This window comes from Rhinolophus ferrumequinum, chromosome 21, assembly GCF_004115265.2.
Source record: "Rhinolophus ferrumequinum isolate MPI-CBG mRhiFer1 chromosome 21, mRhiFer1_v1.p, whole genome shotgun sequence".
In the NCBI taxonomy this organism is placed as follows: Eukaryota; Metazoa; Chordata; class Mammalia; order Chiroptera; family Rhinolophidae; genus Rhinolophus; species Rhinolophus ferrumequinum.
Genome location: NC_046304.1, coordinates 52,442,404 through 52,463,653, shown reverse-complemented (window position 1 = coordinate 52,463,653; position 21,250 = coordinate 52,442,404). Strand labels below are relative to the sequence as shown.

The 21,250-nt window shown below is 52.4% G+C and overlaps 1 protein-coding gene across 1 annotated transcript in view; it reads left to right on the top strand.

Moving 5' to 3' along the window:
• Positions 1 to 21,250, top strand: part of DNAH17 (dynein axonemal heavy chain 17) — a 135,925-nt gene that overhangs the window by 54,985 nt on the left and 59,690 nt on the right. The window contains exons 19-33 of the mRNA XM_033089155.1: positions 711 to 851; positions 2,797 to 2,940; positions 4,711 to 4,890; positions 7,375 to 7,629; positions 8,629 to 8,798; positions 9,413 to 9,635; positions 9,973 to 10,089; positions 10,178 to 10,264; positions 11,488 to 11,640; positions 15,664 to 15,912; positions 17,465 to 17,587; positions 18,593 to 18,940; positions 19,034 to 19,125; positions 19,486 to 19,612; positions 20,164 to 20,316. Of these exons, the coding sequence (XP_032945046.1) occupies positions 711 to 851; positions 2,797 to 2,940; positions 4,711 to 4,890; positions 7,375 to 7,629; positions 8,629 to 8,798; positions 9,413 to 9,635; positions 9,973 to 10,089; positions 10,178 to 10,264; positions 11,488 to 11,640; positions 15,664 to 15,912; positions 17,465 to 17,587; positions 18,593 to 18,940; positions 19,034 to 19,125; positions 19,486 to 19,612; positions 20,164 to 20,316 (2,562 nt within the window). The remainder of the gene's footprint in view (positions 1 to 710; positions 852 to 2,796; positions 2,941 to 4,710; positions 4,891 to 7,374; positions 7,630 to 8,628; positions 8,799 to 9,412; positions 9,636 to 9,972; positions 10,090 to 10,177; positions 10,265 to 11,487; positions 11,641 to 15,663; positions 15,913 to 17,464; positions 17,588 to 18,592; positions 18,941 to 19,033; positions 19,126 to 19,485; positions 19,613 to 20,163; positions 20,317 to 21,250) is intronic.

Here is a 21,250-nt window from a genome sequence, read left to right as displayed (position 1 = left end):
CCAGGGAGAACCATCCCTGGGCCAGTCACAAGTGAGAAGCACGCCGACCTCATGCCCTCACGGCTCTGCCCCAGCCACTTCCTCTTGATAGCCGTTCAGAAGCTACAACTGCAAAGTGACGCGGCTGAAAGTCACTTTGGATGGATGGAGTGGCCAGCATGCTCAGTATTCAGGTGCAGAAGTAGCGTCTGGAAGAACACTGGCTCTCCCAGGTGCATGCCTCCCCACACAGGACTCCATCTAAAAATTGACAACCAAGGCAAGAGAGTGGGTGGCATCTGACTGCCTGGCTTAATGAGAAAACCACGTTCTTGGGAAAGAAACCATTCATGTCAGCCCATCAGACCTGAAAGAACTAATTCAGAAAAGGCCCATGTAAATATCAAACCCTGAGCAGAGGAGGGAGGCCGGGGAGCTAAGGCTTCATCGTTCACACCGGCTTCACAGAGATGGTCTAGAGGTGGCAAAACCCACCATGAGCCTCACAGGTTACGTAGAAGAAGGCAGGCGTTGCCCTTCAAGACACTGATGGGTGTGGAGCAAAATCACCTAAGGCTGTTTGGTCAACATCCTGGGCGGCGCCTCGGCCTCTCAGAGGCGAGCGAGGGACAAGGAGAATTCACTCACTGCCAAGAGCGTGTAGTGAAGGGGTGAGACCGAAGCGCTTTCTCCAGATGCTTTTCTCAAGCTCCCGTTCGTTTTCCTTTCAGGATTGGTCGGCCAACCCGTTGTTCGAAAGAAAGGACAACAAGAAAGAGGCCCTGTTAGACTTGGACGGAAGGCTCGTCACCCTCAACAGACGCTACACCGCAGTCAAGGAAGCCGGCCTGAGGATCCACGCCATGGTGGCGGTGAGGAACCGCCCGGAGCTCCCGCTGGCTTTCAGTGGCAGGAAGGGAAGAGGGAGGGCTGGCAACTCCTTCAAATCGACGTCAGTGGTGGCAGAATCGACACTCTTTAATCCCAGAGTCCTATTAAAATAGCAGACCGCCCTCAACATGCCCTTTGGGGCTGGACTCCTCTGTTCAAAGGGCATCAGAATCCCTATACTGCACAAAATAGGTGCAGACAAGGGACATCTTCCTGCAAGGTCCACAAAGCTTGTTGCCGTGGGATGAGCTGGTGGGAGATAGCACCACGTGGGTCTGCTGTCCTCTGTGCTTTCCCACCCATGGACATAAGGAAGAAGCAGCGTGTGGAGAGTGAGGGTACCACACACGTGTGCATGGTGTGTCAGTGCCAGTACATTTAAATTGGGGTAATCTGCTGTCTGTGGGCTGCTGCGAGGCCTGGAAGACAGGGGACTCCTTTCGGCCAAGAGTCTCGACGGCCCGTGGCCTGTGTCCCTGCTGGCACATAGCCCAGTATTCCTGGGAGCTCTGCCTGGATTCCTGACAGCGTGGGGTTCTCGTGCCTTCCTCACTGGGCTGCCGTTTTATCCAGCTTGTGTTTTGTTTCTGAGGCGAATGTCAGAGGTGGAGCTCTGTGTTGGCCTGAAAAAGGGAAAATTCTCCCTTGAGGTCCAGATATTTTCGGGCAGTGTTTGTGTGTCCCAGTGCATGGTGCAAATCGTTGGCGTGACTTGAATGCGGGCCACCACCCCCCGACAGACCAGCAGGCCCCACTGGGAGGAGCGTTTAGAGTGGCTTGTTCTCATAGTCACTCCGTTGCTTGGAGGGTCGTTATTCCGCCGGAGTGAGTTCTCTGGACCCAAACATATTTTGTCTCATTTCCAGATTCTCTTCCAACCCCTTTGCCATGGTGCGTGAAGGTCCCGTGAAATTCAAATGGTAAACTGCAAAAATGTTACTTGGAAGAGTTAACCAATCAGCCTGTTAATATTTTCAGATGTGTTGAAAACAGAGCACAGGAGAGATAAATTTGGCCTAGAGTTAGGAAAAGGTCCACAGCACAAGAACACAGCAAGACGGTGGGCAAGGAGGCGGGGTAGCAGGACAGAAACCTGGTGAGGCAGAGGCCAGCGAGCCTGAGAGGCGAGGCTTTGTTGTCACATACATTTGCCAGAGGCCTCTACTCCCATGATAGTCGTTTGAACCATTTCTGGTTGTCCTACACTGAGGTTACTTAAGCCTGCGTCTTCTCGTCCTTATCAGACTATTACTGCCTGAGGGGACAGATCGGGTCATATTCATCTTTGTATTCCCCTGTAGCTCTCAGTGTCTTACAGATTCATCCACGCATCCACCCATCCATCCATCCATACATCCACGCATCCATCCACCTGCCCATCTATCCATCCACCTGCCCTTCCATCCGCCCACCCACCCACCAGCTCTTGCTCTGTCCAGGCACACTGCTGAGAGCTGCAGATACAATGATGGAAAGTCCCGTTCATCCTGTCTTCATGAAGCTTGGCACCAAGGGGAGGTACAAACCAAAGACAGATAAATAAAATAATTCAGAGTTGTCACCTGTGCTGTGACACAAATAATGGATTGCTAGAGGGAATACAGGTGGGGGGGCAGGGACGTGAACCAAACCTGAGATGAATGGGGGGGTATTCAAGAAGGGCCTTTGTGAGGAGGTGACAGATGAGCTGAAACCTAAATGATTAGAAGAAGCCAGACCTGGCAAGAACGGGAGGGAGCAGCCTGTGTGAAGACTCTGGCACAGGGAAGAGCCCGGCATGTTCAAGGAGCAAAAAGCAGAGCTGTGTGTCTGGTGTATGTGAACAAGGAGAAGGGTCGCCCAGAGAGTCACTGCATGAACTGATTAAAGAGGGACTGAGTGAACCAGTGAAAGGTCAGGCCGCTAGCTGTGTGGTTCTGTTTGCAGGAAAACGCAGAGCTGTTCAGAGCGGACACCACGAGCCAGTCCTGGAGAGATTATGTCAGCTACATTGACTACCTGGTCTTAGACGAATTTGACAATTTCATTCGAAAATCTCTAAATTACTTCATGGACAACATGGTTATGGATGTAAGTTGTAGCCATAAGCTCCCTCATGTGTGTATATGTATATATGTGTGCGTATTAGAAATACGAGCGAGGCTTACGCTGGAATGTACAGTGTGCAATTTCCTGAGGAAAGAATAGGCTATTATGTTACAAATAAACAGGGTTAAAATCTGCCAGGGTGACCTCGTCCCAGGTTTAAAACTGAAAGTCCTGTACCCTGGACGCCCCTCAGCCCCAGGCACTGAGGACATCTGGTCCCCTTAAACCGGCCGTACCAGAAATGGGCTGTACAACACCCACAGGGATCGAGAGCATCGTCCTCCCTTGCTTCCAGGTGAGGGAGGGCAGTTACCACTGCCCCCGACTCACGCTGATGGGGAGGGTGGGGGTGCAGTACCAGCCACTCCTCTACTCCACCCTCTTCTGGCTCGAGTAAAGGGGACGCGCTCGTTACTTCATCCCAGCACGTTCTCCGATGTTTCCACGGGGATGAGCCGCCCTACCCATGCCCTTTTCATTGCAATGGTGCCCCGACTCTTTGGAATACTGCCAGTAGGACACGATCAAAGACCCCCAGCCCACGAAGCCCACCCATGGGAAAGGCTGAGCCACGCGGTGCCCTGTACAAGCCACAGAGGGTGGAGAGGGTGATTCGTGCGTGAGCCCAGCACGTATGTCTCCAAGGCCGGCTGTCACCAACCACAACCCCAAAATTCCATTGATGAAAGACGTCATCACCACCACCAGGTGCTGGTTCACCAGGCAACCCATAATGCTGCAAAGCGCCAGTGATGAAGTTAACTCGTTCTAAGTCAGAATCTGTAGTTACAAAGCGAGGAGAGTCACAGTGGAAAGCGTGATGATGCTCTGAGAGCAAAGTGTCCCCAAAACACCCCAGGGAGTCCCTGTGTTTGCAAGTAACAGGAGCAGATCCCTGAGACAGAGGCTTTAGAAAGGTCTGGTCACCTAAGTCCGTGACAATTGACCTTCCATATCACTTCCAGCTCACTCAGACACTAGCAAACACCCTCCCGTGGCCATGGAGAAAACAAGTGGACTCTCAGGTCAGCCACCCCAGGGCCAGCGTGGGGCTGTTTGGAGGAAGATGAGTGGTGCTGGAGCAGAGCTCGGGGCCGCCTGTGGGCCGGACCCCACACTCTGAGAACCACTGGTGTGTTGGGGTACCCTCCATCCCATCTCCGTACAATGAGGCCGGCACCCTCAGCCTTACCGGCTCACGAGGGGCATCCAGGAACAGACAGGTTACGTGCTTTTGAGCCTCCGATGGCCATTCGGGCTTGTCCTTTTGGGAGCACAGCAGAGGTTGTCCTGCCTGGCTGTGACGCCACCACATACAGTGCGCGTGGCTGCCAGCTCTCAGAAGTGAGCCAGCACCACGCCACACTCTTTATGTGGTATTGGTTCATCGAGTCCTCACAAGAACCCATGGACGGGGACAATTACTGTCTCTCTTCTATAAAATGATTTTACGTAGTATTTGAAGTCAAGTGTCTTACTCAAGGTGACACCGCTAGGGAGTAGCAGATTCAGGCCTTGAACCGAGGTAGCTGGTCTCTGGTCTCCACTTACCGTCACTGCCCTGGGCTACGCCAACCTGCTTGGGGCCCTATGGCTGTGCACGTGGTTTCATCCCACTTGCTCCAGGGGCCACCAGTGTTCCCAGCCAGCAGGAGTTAGGCCTCCACGCAGGATGGTGCCTGGTGGGAACGTCCGGCGTTGAGAACGGCTCAGCCGAGGGCGAGGCTGACTCCTGGGATGGCCTGTTTTCAGGAGAACGTCGCACCGCTGTTTGAGGTCCACATGGAGTTGGACGACGACGGGCTGGTCTTCAGTCCATCCATGGAGATCGGCGCGGACCACAGCTTCCTGGCGCTCGTCGAGAGCCTGATCAACGACATCTACAACGTGGCCAAGCTCATCCCCCGACTGAAGAGCAGACTGAACTACAAGGTCAGTCGGGCTTCACGCGGCCCCGCCTGCTCCCCTGCCTGGGCACCATAGCTCCCCTGGTTCGGAATGGCCTTCCTCACTCAGCACTGCCTGGTGTTTTACACTAAGTGATGGTGGTTCTGAATGTAACCAGAAGCCCAGAGCGTCTGTTCCAGCAGGCTCTCAGGATACAGACCACTGGCTTTCATCACTGGACACCTGCCCGCCCCCAACCAGACGCCCAGGTGGCCCTTACCCTTCCTGGTGTTTCAGTCCCTCTGACACCGGACGCGGGCTGGGAGTCTCCCCGCACTCAAGCATTTTGACCCATGTGCCTCCCACTGTCGCCTGCATCCATCTACTTACTTGAATGCATCAAACGCAGCCCACTCAGTAAAATGCAGCCAGATCACGTTCCCAGGATGCAGATGACAGGAAATTCAGCTCTCCCTGCAGGGAGATCTGAGGAGGTGTGTTTGTCAGAGCGTTGCTTGTACAACGGTAAAACAAATACTGGAAAAGACCTCCACCTCCACCACACAGGGGTCGTTCGATAGATTCTGGCCCATCCGTTCAGAGGCATCTAGACAAGACACAAAAAACGAGCCGGGGGTGGAAAGATGCTCGAGACATATTATTAAGTGTTTACCAAGTTGTGGAACGATGCTTAGAATATGAGTGCATCCTAAACAAACACTCCAAACTGCAAAGAGTGCTTACTTCTGGGAAACAGGGAAGGGGTGAGGATGAAGGCAAGACAGGGGACTTTTTACTTCATATATTTCTGCATTGTTTGAAACTTTTGATAATGGGCCCAGATTAGTTATAATAAATATTTATAGCAAAACGCTGTGGACTATAAGGGAGAGAGCTATGTGTGCACATGTCTGTGTGAATGTGTGTGTGTGTGTGTGTGTGTATGTGTGTGTGAGGTGAGGACACAAGACAGACTGCCTGGCAACGTCAAGGGCAGCTTCCCGGAGGAGCTGACCTGGGAGCCAAGTCTTAAAGGTGAGAAGGAATTTCCAGGCAGAGAAAATGGCTTGAGGATTTCTGGGCCACAGAAAGGTGCCTGGCCCAAGTGCATGCAGCCAGCTGTTCCACAGTTCAGAACAGAGTCTGCCACTAGGGAGCTGCCAGTCATACGAATGTGGGACCCAGCGATGGGCTTTTGGGAGCCAGGCTTGTCATGTGCTCTGGGACCTGCCAGGATGCGTGTCTCCTGCACTGGGCTCCTACAGCCATCCTGGGCCGTGGGGGCTTCACCTACTGATGCAGCCGACCTGGGGAAGGACAGAGCAAAGCGGGGTGAGGCTCCTGGTGACGAAGCTGTACCCCAGTGTGCAGGTCCCCAGTCTCACTTGTACCCACGAGGTTGTAATCTGTGGAGTTGACTGAGTGGCATGGAGGACTCAGTGCCATTGAAAGAAACACTCAGTGTTACTCACAGTTGTCCCAGAACCGAGAGGCACGGCAGCCACGCAGGAGCATGGGGGAGCCGCGAGTGGGCAGGAGGCAGGAGCAGGAGTGAGGGGGTGCCCAGGCCAGGGGCATCACTGGGGTTTCTGCAGGAAAGGCCAAGCGGGGCAGGGAGCAGCGCAGGGCCAGCCAGTCTGCACGATGTCGCGGCTCTGGGCTCCCAGAGTGTCCCCAGTTATCTGGTACCGGGTGCACGTGGGTTTGTCGATGTGTATATGAAGAGTGTGCCCCCGTCCCAGCCCTTGCTCTCTTAGGATTGGCTAGCCCTGGGACCGGAAGTTTCTAGCCCTGGGACGGGAAGTTTCTCTCCAGCAACCAAGACTTTTTAAGATACAGAAAATAAAAAACATCATTAATACTCCCCCTAATCTTGTGATTCTCCAGTTTCGTGAGCCAATAGTTGTCTTTTGCTTGTACCAGTTTGGTTTGGGTTTTGACATTTGACGCCAAAAGGTCCTGTCCGGCATGGGCCTCCACGCTCCCTGCTCCCGCCGTGGTAGACTTCCTCCATCTCCTAAACATCTGCTTCCTCCCTGCACATGGGCTTTGCTTCTCCTCTCTTTGCCCACCTGTCCGTCAGCTCTCGGGAGCATCCCCCCACCTCTTCCCCATTACACCTTAAAACAGGGCTGGAGTCATGATGTCTCATTTCTGTGATTCTTTGATGAACATGTGACCTCACCTCTGGACCACACCCCCTGTGTGAGCCCGATCTACGTCCCCAGGGTCCATGCCCTCGCCTGGCACACAGCAGGGGCTGAGGAACAAACGAATGAATGAATGAATGAATGAATGAATGAATGAGTGAATCGACGCTCCAGCCATCCTGGGGTCCCCAGACAGAAGTCACAGTCAGCATGTCTTGTAGAGGGAGAACATTGCAGATCGGCCAATGTCCCTCTTTCTGGTCTCGAGAGGTCAGTGACATTTCCACAGACAGAGAGCCACGCTCCGGGCGGGGAGGTCAAATCTAAGTCGTGACCGCAGGTAAGATGCTGCCTGTTGCTTCTCTCCTGCCTCTTCCAGTCAGACCTGGAAGACATGGGGGATCTCATAGATATGCGGGAGGAGATCTCCAACCTGGTCGTCAGTGCCATGAAGGAGGCGCAGGAATACCAGGACTCCTTCGAGAGGTACTCCTATCTCTGGACGGACAACCTCCAGGAGTGCATGAAGAATTTCCTCCTCTACGGCCATGCGGTCACCCAGGACGACTGGGACATCCGGGCCGAGGACTTTGTCCCCAAGTCGCCACCCACCCTCACTCAGTTCCAGCAGCAGGTATGTGTGGGGGGGCCTCACGCCCGGCTGCCTCACTCCAAACCCCCCGTGGAGGGTCACGGGCTTTGATCAGGAACCTGGGTGAATGGTTTTACAATGTAGGTTTTACTTTTATTCTGGTCTGGTGAAGCCAGCAGATCAGGAGACAGCTGCCATTGAAAAGAGGGTTTGGGACTCACGGCTCCCAAGAAGAGGGGTCCACATGGGAGCACCAGGGTCCGTCCATCTGGAGGCAGAGGGAGTGCGGGGAGAGCATTAGCGAAAGCCTGTGTTGTGGTTTTCAGGGAAGGAGGGAATGGCCAAGGCAGGATGAGCAGGCTTAGGATTGGCTAGTGGGGATCTGTCAGTGGACTCCGGGGTGTAGTGGCTGCCCCAAGTGGTCTGGCACCTGGTTCTGGGGTGATTAGGACAGGGGAATACTGGCCTGAGCGTGAGAACCCCACAGAGGAGGTGGGCGTGTGTGGGCTCTGGGGGGTGGGTTTGCCCATGAAAGACGGCCTTCCTGGGGAGTCGTCAGCTATCTGTAAGAGCTAGCCAGCCCTGGGAGGGGTGACCCTCCAGGGTCAGCGAGGCCCCAGACGCCAGAGCATGGAGAATATAGAAAATAAGAAAACACGGTTAACACACGGACCTCCACCTTTGTTCCATGCACGGTGAAAGACAGCCGCGTGGTGAGTGGAAGTGACCCACCCACAGGGGGATGCACAGCTGGGCACATTTCGCTGCACAAGGTGGGGACGGCTGGTGGCACTCAAGAGCCCTGAGAATGTAAAGCAGCCTGAAGAGGGCTGAGTGCCCAGCGTCACCTCCTGCAGCTTTGCTCTGTTCCTCAGAAGCCCTGCAGCCACGATGCCCCTTCTGACAGACTGTCCTGAGCTGGGCTCCACGGAGCCCCGGGAAGCGGGAGGAGGAAAGTGTACAGTCAGGGCCTCCAGGCACACACGTGCCACTCCTGTGCCCATGGCAGCCCGGAGGGTAAGTGGAGGCTGTGTTTTCCAGATCGACTCCTATGAGAAGCTGTACGAAGAAGTGTCCAAGTGCGAAAACACCAAGGTGTTCAGCGGCTGGCTGCAGTGTGACTGCCGCCCCTTCAAGCAAGGCCTGCTCAATACCATCAAGCGCTGGAGCTTTATGTTCAAGCGTCACCTGAGCAACCACGTCCTCAGTAGGTGGGCGCCACTCCCCACCTTAATCCAGAGGAGGTCCACATCCCGGGAGAGCCCCAGGAGTAGCAAGGGCCACCTGCCAGTGGCCTCGCCGGAAGTGTGTGGTGTCGGTGGCGCACCTGCTCCAGGGAGGCGCGAGGGTGGGGGGGTCAGGCTTAGAGACCAGCAGCCCCACCGAGGTGGCACCGAGCGGAAGGGGTCAGCTGGCTACGAAGGAATGTCCCTTTCTCCATCGATGCCGCCTCATTCAGCACTCAGTGTCTGGGCCCCAGATGCTGAAGGAACCTGGAGGAGCCTAGAGCCTGGCAGGGAGGCCAGGCACGTGACGGATGGACCAGTGACCATGCGCTTACAGGCAGTAATAGGTGCCGGGAGAGGGTGTCATCGAGCTGAATGCCACCTGGGACACCAGCAAAGGCCTCTCAGAGATGCCAGCCAGGTTGAGGGGAGCTGCCGAGGCATGGGGTGACATGCTGGCAAGGACAGGGCAGGTGTCCTGATGGACGTGAGCTCTCCCTCCCTCGGGGCCTGCCCTCCCCACAGCCTTCCTCCTTGGATGGGCGCAGCCCTCACCCGTGGAGGTGGCGCCTGTCACAGGCAGTTCTCTTGTCCCTTAGCCTCAGTGACCTGGAAGCCTTCATGAAAGTCTCCAGGATGGGCTTAATGAAGCCCCTCAAGGAAGGTGATTATGATGGTCTCGTGAAGGTGATGGGGCATCTGATGAAGGTCAAGGAAAGGCAGGTGGCGACTGACACCATGTTTCAGCCCCTGAAGCAAACCATTGAGCTGCTCAAGACCTACGGGGAGGAGCTGCCCGAGGAGACACACGTGAAGCTGCAGGTAGATGGCGGCCGGGACAAAATTGCCTAGGAGTACACACGCACACACACACATGCATACACACACATACATGTGTACACGCATACATCACGCACGTGCACACACACGCACACACGTGCATAAATGGATTCAGGTCACCTGGTTAACAGAAACGCGCTGATGCTGGTCACCGGGTTCGGCCACTGAACCACAGCCATTTAGATGCCACCCCCGAGGAGGCTGAGAGGCACAGGACTCTGCTAGTTTTGCAACTCCCTGTGGGTCTATAATCATTTCACAATAGAAAGTGTTTGAAAGAACTGGAGAAGGGACGGTCCTCGGCCTCTGTCTGCCGTAGGAGCTGCCGGAGCAGTGGACCAACACCAAGAAGCTGGCCATCCAGGTGAAACAGAATGTGGCACCTCTCCAGGCCAATGAGGTCAACATCCTGAGGCGCAAGTGCCAGCAGTTCGAGGTACCGCGGCCCCTCGGGTGGGGCCATGGGGGAGGCCTGCAGCGTGGAAGGACAGGCAAGGACATGTCCCCGCATGGTGTTCCCACAGCTCAAGCAGCACGAGTTCAGGGAGACGTTCAGGCAAGAAGCCCCATTCACCTTCAGAGACCCCGACCCCTACGAGTCCCTGAATAAGGTATTGTTGCTCAAGGCTGAGGGGTGCTGACTGGGAGCCCTGCTGCTTCCTTGTCTTTTGTCAAGCTGTCATTCTTGAGCGTCCAGACCATGGCCCCGAAGGGACTGGCCTCCGCTGCAGGCCCACAGCTCACAGCCCTCTGAACATCCTGCAAAGCCACCCTCCCCTCAGCCCGCCCCACCTCCTAGGCCCCCAACCCCATTCACATGCAGCAGCTTCCTGCCCTCAGGCTGAACGCTCGCCCATCATCCCTGCCGCCTTCCTGGCCCTGGCCCACTGTGCAGCGGTGGCCACACCTCACCCTTGCCCTCCTCCCTTCCCACTGGACACGGCACCACTCACGCTCAGGCCCCAGGGACTCCCTCCGGGCCTGGTGGGGAGCCCCCTGGGACACAGTGAGCGCCGCCAACACCTCTTGGCACCCAGCACCGTGCTCAGGAGCCGCTGTGACCGGGCCCAGCCCACACCTCTCTCTCACCCTGCAGTCCCAAGGCGTGAGCACAAGGAACCCCACCGTGTCCTCCAGGGTCACCCCACACTTCCTCGCCCCCAAGCCTCTGCTCTTCCGCTTGCTTAGTTTCAAAGTCCACCATTCCTGAATGTTAAGACCCTCCCCTTTGTTCATGGCCATTTTCTAATGTCCCCAAGCCACAATGGGGACGTGCCCATTTTCTCCTTTGGCCTCCAGAGCCCTCATCAGCAGGGCCCCAGGCTGGATTCTTTGAAGAGCTCCAGGTGAGCTCCATGTAGAGGCCACACACACTCGGCCCACCTGTGCGTCTGTGCAAACACACGTACATGTACTTGGCGCGAAAGCGTTCAGAGCGGTCCACGCTTAGTCGTGTGGTTTGGGATGCCTCTCTTTTTTTCTTCTTTGCTTATCTACATTTTTCTAATATTCAAAGCAATCGAGCACAGCTTATGTAATTTTTAATAAGATAAAATACATGTAACATGACAATGGGGAAGATCCTGGGGAATGAGGAAATCTCAACAGGAAATTTGGCATTCCTATAACGTCCATGAAAAGCCAGTCCTCAGACCTGAACTCTCAAAGACAAACCACCTTCCCATCAGATGGGAAGCAAGGGGGCAGTGGAAGGCGGGAAGGGGGAGGGTGCTGGCGTCACTGTGTGTACGACGGGTTGGAGTAGAACGTGCTGATGGCTCTGAGGACACGGCATACAGACAGCCCTGTTTACCGCCTTCCTCACCACCCCCAGCAACAAAACAGCCTCATGGCCATGGAGAGCGTCATGGAGGCGCTGTGCCAGTCCGGGAGCCTGTTCGAAGTCCCCGTCCCCGATTACAAGCAGCTCAAAGCTTGTCGCAAAGAGGTCTGCCTGCTGAAGGAGCTCTGGGACATGATCATCATGGTGAGAGGGGACCACAAGCTCCAGGGTGCGGGCAGGGGAACCTCAGCACCACAAGGGAACGTGCCTGCCTGGTCGTGTCCTTTGGTTGTGAAAATGCAACAGGTTTCCTGGTCTTTGATGGAGGCACCTAAAGGACCCCAGGATGGGTCACTCCACGAAAGCATCTCTGTTGATCTTTTTCTCGGTACGTGGATGCTCACACTCTGCGGCCTGCCTCTTTCCCCGTCCTCCTCCTCCTCATTCTCTCTCACATCTCACCTCTCTCTCAGAACTAAAAATAAGGCATGCCACCCAGTCTATTAGAAAGAATGGCCCTGGCGGTTTTCGTTAGCACTTCCCACTGACTCATGTTCTTTTGACATGAGTCTCTTCTTTTGACATCTGTACATCTCTGTAGACTGTTCATGTCTTTGTCCCATTTTCTAATTGGATTTTAAAAAAACTCTTGAGTTTTGAGATTTCTTTATATAGTCTAGAAGCTAGTCCTTTGTCAGATCTGTGATTTGCCAATAGATTCTCCCTCCCTCCTTGACAGGGTCTTCTGCAGAGCAAAAGTTTTCAGTTTTGATGGCGTCCAGTTTATCAGTTTTTCTTTTCATGGTTCATGCCTTTTGTGCCAAATCAAAGAACTCTTTGCTTAGATACTGAAGCTTTCACCTGTTTTTTTCCTGAAAGATTTACAGTTTTATGCCTTATGTTTAAATTTGTGACCCTTTTTGAGTTAATTTTTGTGTAAGGAGTGAGATTTAGGTCAAGGTTCATTTTTTATTTTTTTATTTTTTTTTGCCTATGGATGTCTGATTGGTCCAGGACCATTTGTTGAGAGGGCTCTTCTTCCTCCATCGTCAAAAACCAGTTGGGCCTGTTTGTATGAAGCTCTGTGTCAGTTGTCTATTCTTACTTGGGTCTGTGTGTCTGTCCATCCCTCCACAGCCCTGCACAGCCTTGGTTACTGTAGGTCTCTACAAAGCCTTACTATCGGGGAGAGTGACTGGTTCCTCCCACTCAACCCTTCTTTTCCAAGATGGCTTTGCTATTCCAGGACTTGTACTTTTCCTTACAAATTTTAGGATAAGTTTGTTATGCTCATAAAAAAAACCTTGTTGGGATTTCTGTAGGAATTGCATTAAACCTATACAGCATTTTGGGGAGAACTGACATCTTTACTCTGTTGAGACTTCCAATCCATGAACATAGTATGTCTCAACACTTACTGGTATCTTCTTTGATTTCCTTTAATTAGCACTCTGCAATGTCAGCACATGGGTCCTACACATGGTTAGTTAGATATATACCTAAATATTTCTCTTTTTTCTTTCCTTTTTTCTTAAATTATATATGCATGTATATATATATATATATGTGTGTGTGTGTGTGTGTGTTTTAATTATTGTTGACATTCAACATTATTTTATATCAGTTTCTTTTTTTCTTGACGTGATTGTGAATGATATTGTTCTTTTAATTTTTGTTTCCACTTGTATGTCTTGGCATATACAAATATGGATTTTTGTGTGTGTGTTGATTTTGTATCTTGTAAACTTGCCGAACTTCTGTTTTTCTATTAATATTTTTGATGCGTGTTTGTCATGGCGTATCCTTTTCCATTATTTACTGTCAGCCTACCTGGCCCGTTATATTTGAAGTGGGTTTCTGGTAGATGGCATAGCTCTGGGTGATTTTTCTTCATCCACTCTGCCAATCTCTGTCGTTTAATTGGTGTATTTGAACTTTTTATATTTAAGATATTTACCGACATGTTGAGGCTTATGTTTACTCTTTTGTTATTTGTTTTCTGTTTGTTTCCTCTGTTTCTCATTCCTAAGCTTCTCTTTTCTTCCATTTGAACATTTTGGGATCTATATTGATTTATTTATAATGATTTTGAGTATATTGCTTTGCGTAGCTTAATCATTAGTGGCTGCTTTGTGTATTACAGTATTCTCAGGTAATTTTTCAGTCTACTGGTATCAATATTTTACTGCTTTGAGTGAAGTATAAAAACCCTCCTTTCATTTAGGTCCCTTTGCCCTCTCCTCTGCCCCTTTAGAAATACAACAGTCTTAAGTATTTCCTTAATACATGAGTGATTTTTTTTGTTGTCTTATCCTGTTATATCCAGGATATATCCTGGTATATCCTGGTAAATCCTGGTATATCCAGGATTTTTCTAGTTGTATGAGGGGGTACCTGGGAGAACAGGCTACTCCATCGTGACAAAACTAGGAGCACCAGAAACGTTTTTTAAAATGCAAATAGACTTTTCAGTTTGGTCAGTGCTAAGATAACCCTGAGGGAATGAGAACTCGGGCCGGTTGTGGAGGGGTGACCTTCAGGGAGAAAACAAGGCCATTGAGAGCCCAAGAACTGCCCGGGTGAGGGCATGTCCGGATGGGAATCCAGTGTGGTGCTTGGTGGGCTTATGGGCAGCAGAAGGGGGAGGACACGTGAGCCTCGGTGCATGAGGGGAGCACGGCCTGCACGTGGCCCCGCTCGCTCCTCAGCACTTCTTCTGTGCACGTGTGAGGTGTCAGCTTCTGCCAGTGTCTCTGCTTATATGTTGTCAAAGACATGTTACCTCTTATTCTCTCTCATTCTCCTGAATGAACTTCAGAACCATTGTCAAATCCCCCTTCCCTCCAAAAGAAAACACTGTGGCTTTAGATGGACTTGAATCTTCTCTGGAAGCTGACTCTGCAGTGTTCCCATACAGAGTGTGCTCTGTCTCCTCATTTATTTTTTAGTATATCAGTAAAACATTGTAAATGTCTTCATTCTGACCACACTGAGTCTACATATTTCTTACGTGGGGGGAAAAAAATCTTTGGGGTCACAAGCTATATTACAGCCACCCCCAAAGGGGAAGTACAGATTAAAGCCACCGAATTCAAGTGTCTCGTGTGTGGATGACATTACAGAACACAGTGGGAAGCATCAGAATGAGGAACTGCTCTTTCCCTGACAAACAGGGAGCCCAGACTAGAGAATAAAGGCTACACATTTCCCAGGAGATAGCAATAAGCATGTACAGTCAGGATAGTTCCAGAAAAATTCTCCAAAACCAACGAGCCAGGACACTTATAACAGGATAGAGAAGCAGCCTAAACCAGAGAGGGTCCTTGATCCCTAACGGGGGTTAAGGTTTCGAGCCTCACTGTCCTCAAGGTAAAGCTCTCGTCAACACCCCAGTTTTTGTCTTTCTCTAGCATGTATGCTGGTCAAGCCTAGGCCTTTCCACCTCAAGCGCCTGTGTCAACAACCTCTAATCTTCTCAAGGACGAGTATTTCCAGCTTCACAGCCATTTTCAACCTGCACGAATTAGGCTGCAGGCTTCATGGCGTTCTGTTTCCACTTTTGGTAGCGTTATTTCCAGGGAGTTTCTGTGTCTTGTTTCATACTGCTGTGAATGAAATGTCTTTGATTATATTTTTTTTATCAGTCAGTATATGCTAGGTAACAAACAGCTCTAAAAAGACTCTGTGTAGTTAACAGCAAAAGTGTATTTCTCATTCATACAAAGTCCATTGTCCAGCTCCAAGCCACCCTTGGGCAGCTCAGCCTTCCAGGCTGTGTATTGGTATGCATTTCCATGATTGCCAAGGCAGGTGAAGAGAACTCCGAGTCCAGCCTTGGCAATCAAATGCTTCTACCCCGGAGTGTCAGGCGTCACTCATGTTTCCTTGGTCAAGGGAAGTTCTGTGGCTGCACCGAGAAGTAGGAGGGGACTGGATCTTGGTGAGGCAGTCACAAAGCCCACCTCAGGCCTTTTGCCAAAAGCATATTTTAACTGCTAACTCTTAAGTTGTATGTTTAAAAGTTCTCTTCAACTTTTTTCTAATCTTTGAGGTTGTATCTTTACAAGGGGGCTGTTTTCTCCCTATATCTGCCCACGTCACTGGCCTCTGGTTAGTTCTGGATACCCTCATCGGCGTCTGCTCCCCAGGAGCAATGCGGTGGGTAGCAGAGCACAGAGGTCTTCCTGAGCCCTCCCCAGCAGGGTGGACACTGAGCTTCACTCTCAGGTGAACACCAGCATCGACGACTGGAAGACCACGAAGTGGAAAGACATCAACGTGGAGCAGATGGACATCGACTGTAAGAAGTTTGCCAAAGACATGAGGTCTTTGGACAAGGAGATGAAGACCTGGGATGCCTTCTTGGGACTGGACAACACAGTGAAGAACATGATCACCTCCCTGCACGCCGTGAGCGAGCTGCAGAACCCCGCCATCCGGGAGCGCCACTGGCAGCAGCTCATGCAGGCCACCCAGGTAACGCCGACTGTGGGCGTGGAGGGTGCGGCCCCCGGGCTGCAGGATGGGGCTGGTCAGGGCGGCTCCCCGAGCGGCCAGGGCCTCGTACTGACAGCACCCAGGGTGGGCAAAGCCGTTCGTGCACATGTGACCTGGGCAGTGACAGGCTCTGCACTCAGAGGCGCCCCTGGCTGGGAAGGGCTCTGCTATCGCCATCTTGAAATTCTCAATTTTTTTTTTTAAATACTCCCTCTCACTTTGAACACTTTTGTGTTCTTGCCACTTTCTTTTTAAATTTTTTATTATTATTATTTTTTTATTGAGGAATATTGGGGAACAGTGTGTTTCTCCAGGGCCCATCAGCTCCAAGTAGTTGTCCTTCAATCTAGTTGTGGAGGCCGCAGGTCAGCTCCAAGTCCAGTTGCCATTTTCAGTCTTTAGTTGCAGGGGGCACAGCCCACCATCCCATGTGGGAATTGAACCGGCAACCCTGTTGTTCAGAGCTCGTGCTCTAACCAACTGAGCCATCCGGCCACCCAAAAGTCTCGATTTTTAAACTAAGAGCCCCACGGTTTTCATTTTGCACTGGATCCCACAAAATGTGTAGCCAGTTCTGGTTGTAGGTTGAATGTTTCTAGGACTTGGGAAGTTTGGGGCAGATGAACAGCTTCCCTGGGCCTCCATGCACCCCAAAAGCACAGAGTTGTAATGTCCAGATTTTCCCAGGGGTATCCCCCCGTGGGGTCACTAGCCTCGACACCCACGGAAGACAAATAGGAAGACTCCACACTGTCAACCAACATTGAACAAAACTATATTCGACAGCTACTCCACAGGGACCCCACATAGATGCCAGGGGTACAAGAGAGAGAAAACATGGCCTCTCCTCTCGGGGAAGCAAAGGAAGAAGTCACAGCACCTGGACCACGTAGGGGATGCCAAGTGGGATAGCTAGTCAGTGATGATTCTAATTGTTTAGAAGGGATAGTGATTTCCAAGGGAAGGGAAGAGCAGAAAGCGTGTACAGTGTGGCCTGCGCCTTGGGGGGAGACATGAAGGCAAGCAGAGGGTGGTCTTGAGTACTGGACACTGAGACCACGGCTTTCCCAGACCACCGGCTAACAGGCTCGCGTGCCCCATCTAGGTGCCCCAGGAGAGGCCACCTGCTTCGCCTCAAGTCACACGACCTCCTTCTGCATTTCAAGCCCCATCTCTTTTCTCATGTCGGAGCACCTGCCCTTGGACTTAGGTCCCGTAGTTAATCAGGATGATTTCATCTCACGATTCTTAGCATCTGCAAAGACCCATTTCCAAATAAGGTTGCGTTCTGACGTTGGGGTGGACATTAATTTGGGGGGAGGACACTATTCTATCCACTGCAGGTGGGCTCTGCTGTTACGTGGTTTTACCGGGAGGAAGGGCGAGGCTGGGAGAAGTAACTGGCCAGCGTCACGGACCCAGGAAACGGCGGCACCGAGCTTCCAGCCGCTCCCGCTGTGGCCTGGGATGATCACTGACCTGCTCTCTGAGGAACAAGGTGACCTTATGTGAACATGCCTCTTCCCGCCAGGTGAAGTTCAACATGTCAGAGGACACTACCCTGGCGGATTTACTGCAGCTGAACCTACACAAATACGAGGACGAGGTCCAGAATATTGTGGACAAAGCTGTGAAGGAGTCCGGGATGGAGAAGGTACCTTTGTGGGCGCGACCTGGGTCGGGTCGGGGATGACGCAGAAACTGACGCACCCCCAGCCTTACGTCTCTCGCTATGTGGGACCAGCGCTCATTTACAAAGCAAAGTTTCCTGGGCCTTCTCTTACCCAACCCATGACAGAAACCTTGTCAAATACCACTAGAATCCATGACCGGAAAAAACCATAATCCGGTTCCTGGCTATAGGTTCTCCCCGCCTGCAGCAGGCTGCGTGTTTCCGGATGCACTGGATACTGCGCCTTCCGCGGGAGCGCCCTGACCTGTGTCCTGCCCACCCCGCCCTCTGACCTGGGGGTGCTGCTTCTCAGTGAGCACCTGGCTGGCTAATGAGGGCTCCATTGGCAATCTCCTCACCTAACTGTTTTGGGAGTCACATTTTGGCTTTGTGTATTTTAACGGCCTTATTGAGCTATAATTCAAACACCATACCATTCACCCATTTAAAGTGTACAATTCAATGGCTTTTAGCATGTTGCAGAGTTGTGCGACCATCACATACTAGAATTAGTCAATTTTAGAACATTTTCATCATCTCAAAAAGAAACCTATACGCTTTAGCTGACTGCCCGCTCCCTGATTTTCTCATACCCCAGCCCGGCCCCAGCACTAAGCAACTACTAACCCACTTGGTGTCTCTGTGGATTTGCCTATTCTGGACGTTTCATATCAATGGAATCACACATATGTGGCCTTTTGTGACTGGCTTCTTTCACCGAGCGTAATGTTTGCAGGTCCATCCCTGTTGTAGCACGTGTCAGAACTTCACTCCTTTTCATGGCCGAGCAAGGCTCCACTGTGTGGGCGGGCCACGTTTGCTCGTCCGTCCACCTGTGAAGGGACGTTTTGGTAGTTTCCCCCTCTTGCCCATTGCGAGTGACGTTGGTATGTGCCTTTTGGCTTCCTTAAAGCGGGGCCGACTCCAAGTTCTGGGAGACTCGGGGTCCCCTCAGCCCCGCACGTCCTGGCTTGTGTCCCCTGAAAGGTGCTGAAAGCCCTGGACAGCACCTGGTCCACCATGGTGTTTGAGCACGAGCCACACCCGCGGACCGGCACCATGTTGCTCAAGTCGGACGAGGTGCTGGTGGAGACGCTGGAGGACAACCAGGTGCAGCTGCAGAACCTGATGATATCCAAGTACCTGTCCCACTTCCTGAAGGAGGTGACAAGCTGGCAGCAGAAGCTATCCACAGCAGACTCGGTCATCTCCATCTGGTTTGAGGTCCAGAGAACCTGGAGCCACCTGGAGAGCATCTTCATTGGTTCCGAAGACATCCGCACCCAGCTGCCCGAGGACTCCAGGAGCTTCGACGACATTGACGTGGAGTTCAAGGTCAGCATGGCCCTCTCGCTCCTGCCGGGAGGGAGGAGCTGTGTCCGAGGAGACAGGGCTCCTAACACCTTGGCGGTCCCCTTCTCTTCCCAGGCCTTGATGGCAGACGCGGTGAAGACACCCAACGTGGTGGAAGCCACCAACAAACCCGGTCTCTATGACAAACTTGAGAATATGAAAAAGAGGTGTGTCCCCACACCTGTCCAAACCAGGGAGCAGTGCAGGGACCCGAGTCATGCGCCCCCTGCTGGCCAAAACAAGGCAAAAAAAAAAAACAAAACTCTGCTCATGGGTTCACACATCCCTTCCCTGGAAGCTCCAGCTCCTGAGCCACATCCTGCCACGCCAGCCACAGCCACGTGGGAGGAAGCAACGTTTAAACTATACTCCCTCCCACCTAGGAGCACCCACAGGCGAGGGGCTGGCAGAAAATGAGCATGTCAGGTTGGAAGGTCTGAATCGAACTGGGGCAGTGTCTCCAGCCTGGGCTAGAAGAGACCCTCTGCAGAGCCGGCATGAACAGCCGCGTTTTCTCCCTCCCCTAGGCTGGCTGTGTGCGAAAAGGCCTTGGCGGAATACTTAGAGACAAAAAGACTGGCTTTCCCAAGGTTCTACTTTGTCTCCTCGGCTGATCTCCTGGACATTCTCTCCAACGGAAATGACCCTGTGGAGGTAGGCATTGCAGAGGATAAGCCAGCTCCAGGCGGGCCCCCTCCTCACCCACATCTGGGTAGCTCTGGGATGTTGGAGGGGTGTCCCCAGATGTGCCTGTATCACCTCCACGAGGTCATCCACACCAGGGCCCCGGCCATGACAGGAAGACCGCGGGACTCTAGCGTTAACTAACTAGGTGAAGGGAAAGCGACTATTTCATTTTCATCACAAAGCTGCGGGATACACAAGGGTGGCCCGAAATGTAAGACCTGAGCATGTGACCTAGAGAAACAGGCCCTGTGGCTGGGACAGAAGTTCTCAAGGAAAAGAAATCTTCAGGGACAAAGGCTGTCTCTGAAGTCAGGATCCTTGGGCTGGCTTCTGTGTCCTGCCTGAGAGCGGTTTTCGCTGTTCCTTTGGTTGGTTAAGTGTGTTTAGTTCATTAACTGGTCAGAGAAGGGAGAGTATAGGCCCCCAAAAGAAAGATACTTAAAACTACCAAGGAACGCTTGCTGTGTGTTCCCCTACAAGTCCCTCGGTCGCATAATTCCAGTGTTCTCCCCACCCAGGTGAGCCACCACCTGTCCAAACTCTTCGACAGTCTGTGCAAACTCAAGTTCAGACTCGATGCCAACGAAAAACCACTCAAAGTTGGCCTGGGCATGTACAGCAAGGAGGACGAGTATGTGGATTTCGATCGCGAGTGTGACCTCTCAGGGCAGGTGAGTGCGTGTGCAAGCTGCAGAGTGAACGGACAGAGACACCCCCAGGGGAATGACAATGCAGCAGGGGTAAGAGTCACATGCCCTCAAATGGCTGTCACCCCAGCCCGTGACTGTCCCTTTTCTTTCCTCCTCCTCTCTAGAACAAATGCTTAAGGGGCTTCTTTCTAGAATTTCCAGCACAGCCTTACCCATATAGTATGAGGTGTATCCTGAGAACAAGAGAAGACGAAAGACTGGAGGGGAGGGGAAGGGAAGGGAAGGTAGGGAAGGGTTGGTGAATGCCATTGAAGTTTTCCATGGCTTTCAAGGGGGCCACGTACACCTGACCCACCAAGTTCTAATACTTGTTCAGAATCATTGGCCTCATTGCTTTGATAGCCCAGAGAGGTCCCCTTACCTTGAGTAGGTAGCTTGTGCCCTTTTCCAGCTCTCCCAGCAAGTGTGTCAGCCACCCGAGAAGGCTGACTCCTGCTGACAGCAAACGTCCTCGCTGTCCCTGTCCCCACATCTCATTGCCCAAGTATTAATCAACCATCCTAACAAATTTTGACATTAGCCTAAGCAAAATATAATTCACAGGTAAGTCAGCTCGCGGGAGTGGGGGTTTGGGGGAAGACTCACACTAGAGACCCGAAGCTTGAGCCAGGTGCATTTAGAGCGCTGGCTGCTTTGCTTTGTAGGGCCGCGGGGGGCAGGGCCGTGACCAGATCCATCCATCACAGTTTGCTCAGGTCCGCTTCCTATGCCCAGCTCCTTAGATGTGACCACAAACCAGCAAGGGCTGCTGGCGCTGGATTTGCAGCTAAAAAGAAAAAGTGACCCGATTATCTCATTTGGGACCTCCCACCCCAGTAGCGGTTAATTGAGGGTTTGTATTTTAAAATACAAACAAGGCTTGTCAGCAGGTCTGTCCCGTGATGAGTGCAGACCC